This window comes from Erinaceus europaeus, chromosome 3 (genome assembly GCF_950295315.1).
Source record: "Erinaceus europaeus chromosome 3, mEriEur2.1, whole genome shotgun sequence".
In the NCBI taxonomy this organism is placed as follows: Eukaryota; Metazoa; Chordata; class Mammalia; order Eulipotyphla; family Erinaceidae; genus Erinaceus; species Erinaceus europaeus.
This window is the reverse complement of record NC_080164.1, coordinates 88,013,173-88,026,424: the sequence shown is the minus strand read 5'-3', so window position 1 is coordinate 88,026,424 and position 13,252 is coordinate 88,013,173. Positions and strand designations below refer to the sequence as shown.

Here is a 13,252-nt window from a genome sequence, read left to right as displayed (position 1 = left end):
CACAGAGGCCAAGAAAGGAATCAAGACAGTTCATTCTCTGTAGGCTTGAGCAGTGGAATAGATGGTGACTGATAAGTACAAAGGAAATGGTATAGGGGCTAGGTGGTGGTATACTGGGTTGAGTGCACATATTGTAGTTTGCAAGGTCCTGGGTTCAAGCCACCAGTCCACACCGCTAGTGGGGAAACATCATAAGCAGTGAAGCAGGTCTGCAGTTATCTCTCTTTCTCTTTCCTTCTTTATGCCCCCTCCATTCTCAATTTCTTTCTGTCCTATCAAAAATGAAGGAAGGGAAGAAGGAAAGAAGGAAAAGAAAAGGCCACCGGAAAGCACTGGCCCCTCCCGTCCTCCTTGGCTCCTTCTCTATCTCCCTCTTCCTTCTCAATTTCTGTCTCTACTTAAAAATAAATAAAAGACAACTTTTCAAAAAATAAATAAATGGTGTGTGTGTGCGAGTGTGATAAGATGAGTCTTGTGGAAGTGGAAGTGGAAGGGAAGCATATTTTGTCTGTAATAAGTTTGAGGCCTTATCAGATGTGCAGATGTAATGCACATAAGCTGTCAGGGCTCCAGGGAGGGTGGGGCAGGGCATGAGTATTTTAACATTCAAGGCTGTATCGACAGTACGGAAAGCCAGGGCAGACAGGGTCAACAGAGAGATGAGTGCTGGGACCTGGGTCTGCCTTGTCGTTCAGAGAGCAAGAGAGGCCTTGTGAAGCCACTTTGTGTCCTAGGGAAAGTCTTGGAGAGATGCAGGTGAGCTTCAGCTGTACTTCATCATGGCTCTTGGGGCTGAAGAAATGTCAGGGGCTAGATTAAACCTGAGCTGAACTCTTGTCCTCGTGGAGTTGTCTGTCCACGAAGCATCCAAGCATGGGAGCCACAAGTGCTCAAGCAGTTCATCCCAGTGTCACTGTTGCAAACAGAGCTGTAAGGTTTGTCATGATAGAACTTCGTATGACTGGAATCCTGAGGAGAGGAGGAGACGTACCAGTTACACCAGTTACTTCTCCAGGACAAGTGCACATCAAGTGGAAGTGACAGCAAGTTCCCTAAAGGGAAAGGCTTCTTGGACAGTAGAGATCTGGAAGCAGAAAAGCACCTGGCATTCCTGAAGGTTCGTAGAAGAGGCCACTGGGCCTGGAGTGGAGGAGAAAAGAGGCCAGGGGAGCACATCTACACAGCAATAACACAGCTGCAGCTTCTGCTTACACCTTGGCTGTTAGTCATCTGCTGCTGCAGGGCACTTCTCCTTGTCTCCCTCCCCATCAAATTTAGCAGCTTATATCAGCAGACACACATGAACTGACCGTTTTCTAGGACACGTTTGGAAGTAGCTTAGCTGGATAGTTCTAGCTCCTAGTCTCTCCTAAGATCACAGTTACCCGACGCAAGGTTCACTTCCAAGAGACCGCACACACATGCCTGCTGACTGGAGACTCCCAGTCTTTTACCATGTCAACCTCTCCATAGGCCCTGTGAGTATCCCCACCTGCTGGTATACAGAGACCCGAGGAAGAAAGCCATAGTACAGAACCACCTCCAGAGGGTCATCCTCCTTCACTGTGCTAGCATTCACTCACTTTGATTTGTATCAGAGAACCTGACTGTCTGCCCAGTTTGAGATGTAATTGACAGATGACAGTGGATGAGTGAGGTGGACAACATGATTTCTATATGTATATACATATGGTCAAGTAATGACTCCTGTAAGTTAGCCCAGCTGCCACTGCGTTAGTTGACTTCACGTGTGTGGGAGGATACTTAAGAGCTACTTCCTCACCACATTTGAAGTTTACAGTGCAGTTATGTTAACTGTGATCACCAGGCTGCCCATCAGACTTCTAGAACTTACTCATCTTATTATCGGCTAGCACTACCACCTTTATGACCATACCTTAGTAACCTGAAATGGAATTGGCTTATCACACCAAAGTAAAAGACTCTGGGGTGGGTGGGTGGGGAGAATACAGGTCCAAGAAGGATTCAGAGGATCTAGTGGGGGGGTGTATTGTTATATGGGAAACTGGGGAATGTTATGCATGTACAAACTATTGTACTTACTGTTGAGTGTAAAACATTAATTCCCCAATAAAAAAAATTAAAAAAAGGAAAAGAAAAAGAAAAAAAAACAGCCTAAGAGAATAGTCCAGTAAAATATGTGGAGCTGTGAGAAGAATATATCTTGTTACCCAGTTACTGTATTATCAACGAGTGTCACTAGTGGACCTTCGTTGTAACCTTTTGGCTTTATGTAGCCACTAAAACTGATGTAGGCAAGTCCATAAAACAGACAAGGTAGACTGGGAAGCCCAGACCCTGCCTGCACCCTCTGTCACAGTGTCCTCCCTTTTTTATTTGGTGATGTAGGGGTTGGGGGCTTGATATAAAAGGCCTCACCTAGTCAACAGCCTGTTCTCAGGAAAGGAATGTGTGGTGGCCATGCTCCTCTTCATCTAAATTTAAACTGCCACCTCTCCGGTGGGTGTTTACATTTTGAAACCCATGATCGATAATCAGTTGGCCATCCTTCCCATTACAGAAATGGTTTTTTTAATTATTTATTCCCTTTTTTGTTGCCCTTGTTGTTGTTTTTTATTGTTGTAGTTATTGATGTCATCATTGTTGGAAAGGACAGAGAGAAATGGAGAGAGGAGGGGAAGACAGAGAGGGGGAGAGAAAGACACCTACAGACCTGCTTCACCACCTGTGAAGCGACTCCCCTGCAGGTGGGGAGCCGAGGGCTCGAACCGGGATCCTTATGCAGGTCCTTGTGCTTTGCGCCACATGCACTTAACCTGCTGGGCTACCGCCCGACTCCCTACGAAAATCTTAATTGGGGGGGACTGTAGTGGGTAGAAGTGCTCTGAAGGAAGTGCTGTCTGCTATCCCCCACTTCATCCCCAAAAGTCCTAGATGAGGCCTCCACATGCTGGTATGGCCCCTCCAGAGTCCCATGCATGTGCTTCTGCTTCGACTTGTTGATTATCCATTCCAGGCCCTATCGTGGTCGGGACCACAGTTGTGAATTCAGAGAACTCTTCTTGTTCATCTCTTCACTGGAGTGGTATTTACCAAGTATAGCAACCAGTTTAAGGGGGGGGGGGGAATCATTCTAACTCCACATATACAGGACCCCAACGGCAATTTTTTCCCCCAAAGATTTTTCCACTTTCCTTTTGCATAGGACTATGTGATTAATGCTTTTAAGAAAGAATGTATGAGATGTTCATTCCTCAGCATTTATCTTCAGAACTGGTAAAGTGTTATTGGAACAACTCATGTATGTCTTTAGCCAGAGCATTTAAATTTTAAACCCAATCTCTTGAAAAAATTTTTATTATCTTTATTTATTTATTGGATCGAGACAGCCAGTAATCAAGAGGGAAAGGGTAATAGAGAGGGAGAGAGAGAGAGAGAGAGAGAGAGAGAGAGACCTGCAACACTGCTTCACCTCTTGCAAAGCTTTTCCCCTTTAGGGAGGGACCAGAACTCGAACCCCAGGTCCTTGTGTATCGTAACATGTATGCTCAGCCAGGTGCACCATCACACAACCTCTCTTAAGCCCAATCTTTAGCTCAGTCTGTGCTGGGGTGGCTTTGAGCACAATTGTTTCTTTATTATGAGATGTCAGACTGATAATTGTACTCCAATATATTTGATGATATTACTCCTCTCTATACATAGGAAAGTAGTATTTTATCTACAGTTTCTTTTTCTGCATTGATAATCTCTAATATATCTTTTTCAGGAGCCAAGTTTAGAAAGTATGTGGGCCACTCTGCACATGTCACAAACGTCCGATGGTCCCACGACTTCCAGTGGGTGTTGAGTACAGGAGGCGCTGACCACTCAGTCTTCCAGTGGCGATTTATTCCAGAAGGTGTCAGCAATGGTCTGCTGGAAGCTGCACCCCAAGGTAACACCAACATTGGTTTATTATTTTCAGTAATAATGGTGTCAAGGAATTGTAACATTTTCTTCTGGTGATAAGAGTAAAAGTGATACTTTAAAATCCATCCCTACAATAAAAAAATAAAAGCCTTTGAGACAAAGGTGGGTTCTTTGGAGAATTCATCTCATGGGAATTTGCTTAGAGTGAAGGTAAGTTGAAGGTCTAAGCTTTACAGGAATTAATTAGAAGGCAACAGGCATGTATACATCTCAGCCTCCTAAGGGTGATTCTGAGTGGTGGTGGGTCTGGCCTGTCTGGCCATTAGGTGACAGTGTTTCTTCAGGAGCAGCAGTTACTTCCAGAAAGGGGTTTGGAGAACACTCCACAGCTGGGGCCAGTGTTTTCATTTCAGCAGATGTGGCATCTGGTCACTCTATGGGGTATCCGTAGAAGGCTCAAATGATAAAATGAGACATTTCTTTAAAAAATTTTTTTATCCTTATTTATTGGATAGAGAAAGCCAGAAATTGAGACTGAAAGGGGAGATAGAGACAGAAAGACACCTTCAGCACTGCTTCACCACTTGCAAAGCGTTTTCTTAGGGGTGGCAGCTGGAGGCTTGAACCCGGATCTTTGTGTGCTGTAACATATGTGCTCAACCAGGTATGCCACCACCTGGCCCCTGAAATGAAACATTTCTCAAGGAATTTTTTTTCTTTTTCTTTATCTTTCTCTCCTCCTTTCCTCCCATCTATCCTTCCTTCCTCTCATTTTCTCTCTCTCTCTTTTTAACCAAAGCAGTGTTCAGCTCTGGCTTACGGTGGTATTTGGGATTAACCCTGGTCACTCAGAATCCCAGTCAGGAAAATCTTTGGCATAACCACTGTGCTATCTTCCCAGCCCTTACTCCCCCCCCCCTTTTTTTTTTTACTGAGAGGGGCTCTCCAGTGATTGAGCATGCAATTACTGTCAGTTGGAAGCTTTTAAAAACTAAAGAACATCCCCCGTGTGTATACACACACACACTTTTCTCTTTTCTTTTCTTTTACCAAAGCACTTCTCAGCTCTGGCTTATGGTAGTGCTTGGGATTAACCCTGGTTACTCAGAGTCTCAGGTATTTAACATTGCTTTACAGAATTGCCGAGTCTCAGGAGTATGTTTCATACCTACACTTGATGCATTCAACTTAACTCTGCCACCAAGATTCTGTGGCCCCCAATCTATCTGCAACCATCTTGATTCTCACATTTTACAAGAGGCAGTCTGGTTGTCATTTTCTTCCCCTCCCACTCCTTCATTCTTTTTCGCAACTTCCATCACTTTAGTTATCAATACTCTGCATATGAGCAAAACCGGGCTCAGTAGTTGTCTTTTATCTCTGCTTATTTCACTTAGCACAGTCACCTCCAGTTCCATCCATTTTGTTCCAAATGACACAAGCTCACCTACTTTGATTGCAGCCTAGTGTCCCATTATGTATGTATCCCACAGCATCTTTATCTAGTCATCTTTATTCCACTCAAGGGGCATATAGGTTGTTTCCATCGGACCTTTGCTGTAGTAAATAAGCAGCTATAAACATAGTGGTGCATATAGCCTTTCCAATTTTTGCTTCCATGTTGAACATATATATGAGTTCAAATTTGGGTTGCAGAGAGAGGAATTTTAAAAAGTTGTCCTGGGAGTCAGGCGGTAGCGCAGCGGGTTAAGCGCAGGTGGTGCAAAGTGCAAGGACAGGACTATGGATCCGGTTTCGAGCCCCCGCCTCCCCACCTGCAGGGGAGTTGCTTCACAGACGGTGAAGCAGGTCTGCAGGTGTCCCATCTTTCTCTGCCCCGTCTGTCTTCCCCTCCTCTCTCCATTTCTCTCTGTCCTATCCAACAATGATGGCAGCAATAATAATTACAACAATAAACAACAAGGCAACAAAAGGGAATAAATAATTTTTTTAAAAAATGTTGTCCTAGGAAGTCAGGTGGTAGATAGCGCAGTGGGTTAAGCGCACATGGTGCAAAGCGCAAGGACAGGCATAAGGATCCTGGTTAGAGCCCCCAGCTCCCCACCTGCAGGGGAGTGACTTCACAGGCAATGAAGCAGGTCTGCAGGTGTCTTTCTCTCCCCCTCTCTGTCTTCCCCTCCTCTCTCCATTTCTCTGTCCTGTTCAACGACGACGACAATAAGAATAACTACAACAATAAAACAAGGGCAATGAAAGGGAATAAATAAATACATATTTAAAAAAAAAAGTTGTCCTAGGGCTGGTGTAATAGCTCACTTGGATAGTCCGCTACATTGCCGTGTACACGACCCAGGTTTTGAGTCCAGCCCCCACTGCACTGAAGGAAGCTTTGATGCTGTGGTCTCTCTCTTTCTATCTTAAAAAAATAAACAAAACCTGTCCTCATATATTGGTGCTTCTGGGTGAGGGATGTGCTGAACTTAACTGAAACTTGAAAGAAAGAAAATGCATGATATAGTTGTTGGGTTTTAAAATTTATTTATTAGGGTAAATGAAAGAAACTATTTTAATTAAAACTCTCTGGCTGGGTAGTTGGGCAGTAGTGCAGTGGTTTAAGTGCACGTGGCACAAAGTGCAAGGACCAGCGGAAGGATTCCCGGGGCCCCAGCTCCCCACCTGTGGGGGAGTTGCTTCACAAGGGTAGGTGTCTGTCTTTCTCTCCCCCTCTGTCTTCCCCCTCCTCTCTCCATTTCTCTCTGTCCTATCCAACAACGATGACATCAGCAATAACTACAACAATAAAACAAGGACAACAAAAGGAATAAATAAATAAAATATTTTCAAAAAAATCTTTGGGAGTCTGGCAGTAGCGCAGTGGGTTAAATGCGTGGGGCACGAAGCGCAAGGACCAGCGCAAGGATCCCAGTTCAAGCCCCCCGGCTCCCCACCTGCAGGCGAGTCGCTTCACAGGCGGTGAAGCAGGTCGGCAGGTATCTATCTTTCTCTCCCCCTCTGTCCTCCCCTCCTCTCGTCATTTCTCTCTGTCCTATCTAACAATGACAACATCAATAACAACAACAATAATAACTATAACAACAATAAAAAAATAAAGGCAACAAGGGCAACAAAAGGGAAAATAAATAAATATTAAAATTTTTTTTAAAAAAACCTGTGGCTATGTAGACTTTTAGAATTTGCCTGCTTCTCATGGGTTGTGTTTTTGCAGAAGGCGGCACGGATTCCTACAGTGAAGAATCGGATTCAGATTTATCTGATGTGCCTGAGCTGGACTCTGATATTGAACAGGAAACACAAATCAATTATGATCGCCAGGTCAGTAAGCAGGAAGCAAGGCAGATGCCTTCAAACTCAGGGTTTTATGGTTGTAGTTATTTTTATTGTTATTGATGTTGTTGTTGTTGGATAGGACAGAGAGAAATGGAGAGAGGAGGGGAAGTCAGAGAAGGGGAGAGAAAGATAGACACCTGCAGACCTGCTTCACCGCCTGTGAAGCTACTCCCTTGTAGGTGGGGAGCAGGGGGCTTGAACCGGGATCCTTACTCTGGTCCTTGCGCTTTGGGCCACCTGTGCTTAACCCTCTGCTCTACTGCCCAACTCCCAGAGGGAATGTATTTTTATTATGTTCCATAGATGGGAATTTGAGGCCTACAGAAGTTTTAAGGATTGTACAAATAAGTGGTAGAAACTCAGCACTAGAACTCAGTGCTGTAAAGTAGTTGAGCTGATGAAAATATCATGAGTTGGGGGCCAGGTTGTGGACTCTGGGCTAAGTGCACATAGTATGAAAACATCATGAGTTCAGGTAGATCTTTAAAAAAATAAATAAATTAAAAACGAGGTCAAATCCTAAATAGGGACTTCATTGTAATAATGTAATACTTCATGAATATTTTAGTAATGTGCTTTCATCAAATGAAACCTTTTCTTTATGAAGATGAGACATTACTAATAGATTATATTTTATGCATTTAGTTGATATCTCTTGGTAAATAAAAGATTAACTTTTTTTTTCACCAGAGCACTGCTCAGCTCTGGTTTATGGTGGTACAGGGCCTGAGACTTTGGAGCTTAGGCATGAGAGTCTCTTTGCATGATCATGCTATCGTCTCCTCTTCCCCAAAAGATTGACTTTTATGTACATTTAAATCAAACTATAGTAACTGTTCTTAGCACATTTTAGGAATGAGATTTTTGTTCTGTATCACAGAATCTGAACTGTCAAGGTCTCAGGTGTCTGGGGAGGTAGCATAATGCTTATGCAAAAAAAAAAATGTATTCCTGAGAGCCTTTGATTTCCAAAGTTCAATCTTTGGCAGTGCTCTGCTCAAAAAATAACAGATCTGCATAGGTCTTAGCTTGCATTCTGTGGTCACTGTTAGGAACATTCCAGGCTGCACTAATTTCAGAACCCATCTTCCTTGGGTAGTAGGTAGAGTATGTTGTCCAACCTCCCTTCAAAGAATGGAACATTCTCTACCATTGTTGATCCACATTGAGGGCAAGGTCCTATAGGGGCCCACAAAGGGTCCATTATGTTGTTCCTGATGGAGATGACCTGTGACAGTGGAGAGAGGGATCTATTAACAGGTCTAGGTCCATCATGTTGGTGTGGGAATCCCGGGACTCCCAGGTGATGGGGTGGCCTGGTAGTGACTAAAGAGTCATCATTAAAGTATGCCAGTCTCTTGCCACAATGAGCCTGGGTCCATACTACCAGAGAGATAAAGAATAGGGAAGCTATCAAGGGAGGGGATTAGATATGGAGCTCTGCGGGTGGACATGGTATGGAAATGTACCCCTCTTATCCTATAGTCTTGTCAGTATTTTCTTTTTATAAATAAAAATTTAAAAAATAATAAAAGATGCACAAGGCCATGAAAGGCAAATAATTTTAGAGTGATCACCATGTTTTATGAAGTCCAAATTTTTCTTTCTTTTTTTTTAAAGTTTACTAGTGACTTAGTAATAATTAAGAAGATTGTAAGATAACAGGGATACAATTCCACACAGTTCCCACCACCAGAGTTCTGTGTCCCATGCTCTTCATTGGAAGCTTCCCTATTCTTTATCCCTCTCTGGGAGTATGGACCAAAATTCTTTTGGAGGTGCAGAAGGTAGAAGATCTGGCTTCTGTAATTGCTTCTCCACTAGAGATGGACATTGACAGGTCTATGTCCCCCACTCTGTTTCTATCTTTCCTTAATGGGGTAGGTAACTGGAGAGGTGAGACTTTGGGATGCATTGATAAGGTCGTCAGCTGGGGGCAGGGTGGTCAGGAAGATGTCCTAGTAGCATCTGCAACTTGGTGGCTCAAAGGTGGTAAGATATAAAGCAAATTGTTTGAAAAACGGGATCCCAAAGGTAGGAACAGAGCAAGTGAAACTAGGGATCTTTGCGTGAAAAGAAGCCAAGAAGCCTATTTTAAGTATGTTCCATGTGGCCCAAGACGTTAGTAATTTTTGCCTGACCCCTGTAGCTAACATGCAGGTGGACTAAAAGTATTGTCTGGGAATATGGTGTCAAGAGTTGAGAACAAGACTAGAAAGCTGGATTAGGGCAGAGAATAGCTCCTAAACATGAGGAAAGTATATAAATACCATTAACTGTTTACCCCATTGATCTGACCTAGGCCTTATCTCTTCATATTTAGCACAGGAGCCTTTATAACCTCTGAGTCTCTGTCAGCCCATGCTAAAATCATCAAAATATTCCTAGCCTTGAGATTAATGATAGCAAAATATGTTTACATTGCATTGATAATTTTCATATTTCCCTTTCTTATTTACCAGAAAATATATTTCTAGAAGTAAATTACTTAAGACACATTATAGCTAATTAGTAAAAAAAACTTTAGATAGCAGTTAGAGGTATTTCATGTTTTTGTTTTTTTTTTTAGCAGAGGGTAAAGTTTGATCTCATAGTCTCATTTATCTTTTCAAAGAACCAACTTGTATGTTTTGTTATGCTTTTCAAAATTGTCTTGTTCATCTCTGTTTTATGTGTATCTGCTCTAATTTTTATCATTTTCTTCCTTCAGCTAACTGAGGTGTAATATGGGTTGTTTGAGATTTTTTCCCCCATAGTATATGCATTGATAGCGATAAACTTTCTTGTAAGACTGTATTCATTGCATCTCATAAAGTTGAATACATTTGTCTCCAGTTTCATTTGTCTAAAGATTACCTTTTCAGTTTCCCTTTTCACTTCATCAGTGATTGGTAGGCTGTTCAAGGAGTCCAGTGTTTAGTATGCAGGTATTTCCCAGCTTCCTTTCTACTCTTACCAATTCATACCATCATGGTAGGAAAGGATCTAACTTCTCTCTACGTGCATTTGTGAGACTTAGTCTGTCGCCAGTATATGATCTGTACTAGAAAAGGTTCTTTGTGCACTTGGGGAGAATGTGCATTTCACTACTGTTGGGTAGGATCGTCTGTGTTTCTCTGTAAAGTCATTTTGCCTAAGTGTTCAAATCAGCTATCCACTTCTTTTTTTTTTTATATGTTCTTTTCACTTCTGTAAGTGAAGGTTTATAATCCATAACATATTTTTATAGATATTCTGGTGTGGAGTACATAAATATTCAGAATTGTTATATCTTCTGGATGAAATGACCCCTTTATATTATTTTTAAAATATTTTTATTTATTATTGGATAGAGAAACTGAGAGGGGAGATAGAGAGTGAGAGAGATAGACACCTGCAGCCCTGCTTCACCACTTGTGAAGCTTCTTCTCTGCAGGTGGGAACCAGAGGCTTGAACCTGTGTCCTTGCATCCTGTAATGTTTGTGCTTAACTAGGTGTGCCACTCCCTGGCCCTTGACCCCTTTATATTACGACCTTCTGTCATATAACCATCTTTAACTTCTTCTGTTCTCTCCAGCGTAAATTTCTGTAATTTAAGATTTCTTGGGTCTACTAAGATAATGTTTTGAGATGTGAAGGATCTCAACTGAATGTTTCTGTTATACTTTAAGGTTTACAAAGAAGATCTACCTCAGCTAAAGCAACAGAATAAAGAGAAAAACCACGCAGTCCCCTTCCTCAGACGAGAAAAGGCTCCTGAGGACAGCTTGAAACTCCAGTTCATACATGGGTGGGTGGCCTGTTAAGGGCCTTTTTACTTAGTCTGCCCTGATTTTGGCTGAAACTTCTCTCCAATCTACTTTATTTTTCATAATTTAATTGTGACTGTCTAGTTTCTTAGCTGATGGGCTATGGCCATCACAGTGTCTATAGACTATATATGTATTTATGAACTTCCATGCTCATGGACATAGTCCAGGTACTCACTACTATGTCACTTCTTTCTCTCCACCATCTACTTCTTTTTTTTAATTAGTTATTTATTCATTTTCCCTTTGTTTTGCCCTTTTTTATTGTTGTAGTTATTATTGTTGTTGTTATTGATGTCTTTGTTGTTTGATAGGACAGAGAGAAATGGAGAGAGAAGGGGGAGACAGAGAGAGGGAGAGAAAGATAGATACCTGCAGACCTGCTTCACTGCTTGTGAAGTGACTCCCCTGCAGGTAGGAAGCAGGGGGCTTGAACTGGGATCCTTATACTGGTCCTTGTGCTTTGTACCACCTGCGCTTAACCACTGCGCTACCCCCCAACTCCTCAAATCTACTTTTTTTTTCTTTTTTTTTTTCACATGATGGTTTCATTTTATTTGAATGGCTGAGTATAAGTCCAGCTAGTGTGCAGTAATTCCATAATTTATAGATGCATCATCTGCAGTAACATTGTGATAGCTCCATACTGTGGATTGACACACAATACTTAGAACAGATTTATCATATTTGGTCTTGAAGTAAATAGTAAGCGTTTTAAATCAAATCTACTTCTTTATCCCCATAGCCTTTACTCTGTTCTGCTGACCCCACCTAGGACAATGGTTTCTTCAAACACTTGCTCTCTCTCATGTACCTAAGATAATTTTGAAGTTTGAAAATGGTGCACAGACTGATGTACTTTAAATTGGTATCTAAAACATAAGAAGTTTAAGTGGCTGTGAAAATTATGTTTTCTAGTGTTTTATTATAATTAATTTTATTTTATATATTATTGGATAGAGATGGAAAGAAATTGAGAGGGGAGAGAGAGATAGACAGGGAGAGAAATTGTAAGACACCTGCAGCCCTGCTTCACCACTTATGAAGCTTTCCCCCTGAGGGTTGTGGGGAGGAGGACAAGGGGCTTGAACCTTGGTCCTTGAGCACTGTAGTTAGTGTGTGCTTAACTAGTTGTTCCACTGCCTGGCCCCCTGTTGGCCAGTGTTTTACAGATGTATCATTATTTAGTGGATCCAGTCGAACCTAAATGTCAAAGGTATTTGTTGTTTTGTTTTTTTGTTTTTTTTTTCCTCCAGGGTTGTTGCTGGGTCTCGGTGCCTGCACTATGAATCCGTTGCTCATGGAGGCCATTTTTTCCCTTTTGTTGCCCTAGTTGTTTATCGTTGTGGTTATTATTATTGTTATTGATATCATCATTGTGGGATAGGACATAGAGAGAAATGGAGAGAGGAGGGAAAGACAGAGCGGGGAGAGAAAGATAGACACCTGCAGACCTGCTTCATTGCCTATGAAGCGACTCCTCTGCAGGTGGGGAGCCAGGGGCTCAAACCGGGACCCTTAGGCCAGTCCCTGTGCTTCACACCACGTGCGCTTAACCCGCTGCGCTGCCTGGCTCCCAATGCCAAAGGTATTTGATTTCAACTACCATCGACATTCAGAATTGATGAACAAATGCTTCTCTGACAGTGGGGGATCTGACACTGTTGAAGTTTCATCTTGAACACTTTTTTCCATTCTGTTTCTCCATTCTCCTATATTTCATTGTCCCTATTGCATTCTCACATAACTTCATCCTTGTTGAGATTTAGCTAAGATTTCTCATGGTAGAAGTCTCTTACTGGTTGCCCAGTCATACATTATGCAAGGGAAAAAGCCATTTAAGTTCAATTTTAAGTTCCTGTGGCCATAAGACTTTAAGCCTGTGCCATTGGATGTGGCATCGCCTTGTGGCCACCGGCCACTCGAAGTGCCATAGTCTGTCTGCACTGAACTGTCGGCTTGGAGGGCAAGCCACATGCCAAGTTTTGAAGACTTAGAATGAAAGACAGAATGTAAACATTAAAATGTTACATGCATATACATGTGGACACTATAATATTCTAGACATACTTGGTTGAGTGTCCTTAAAATCAACTCCACCTTTTTTGACTTCCCTTAGTGTATTATTTTTAATTACTTATGGAGTTGTTGGAATGTTTCTACTTGACAAGTGTTAACAGATGTTTTTGCTCCAATAAATTATTGTTACAATTGTTAGTCATAAGCATAGGTGATCAAATCAGTATGGAGAACATTCTGA

General features: G+C 42.1%; 1 protein-coding gene across 1 annotated transcript in view; it reads left to right on the top strand.

Annotated features, from left to right (window-relative positions):
- The window catches only part of EML6 (EMAP like 6), a 352,660-nt gene that overhangs the window by 199,152 nt on the left and 140,256 nt on the right, over window positions 1-13,252 (top strand). The window contains exons 12-14 of the mRNA XM_060187640.1: window positions 3,752-3,919; window positions 7,082-7,188; window positions 10,855-10,973. Coding sequence (XP_060043623.1) covers window positions 3,752-3,919; window positions 7,082-7,188; window positions 10,855-10,973 — 394 coding nt within the window. The remainder of the gene's footprint in view (window positions 1-3,751; window positions 3,920-7,081; window positions 7,189-10,854; window positions 10,974-13,252) is intronic.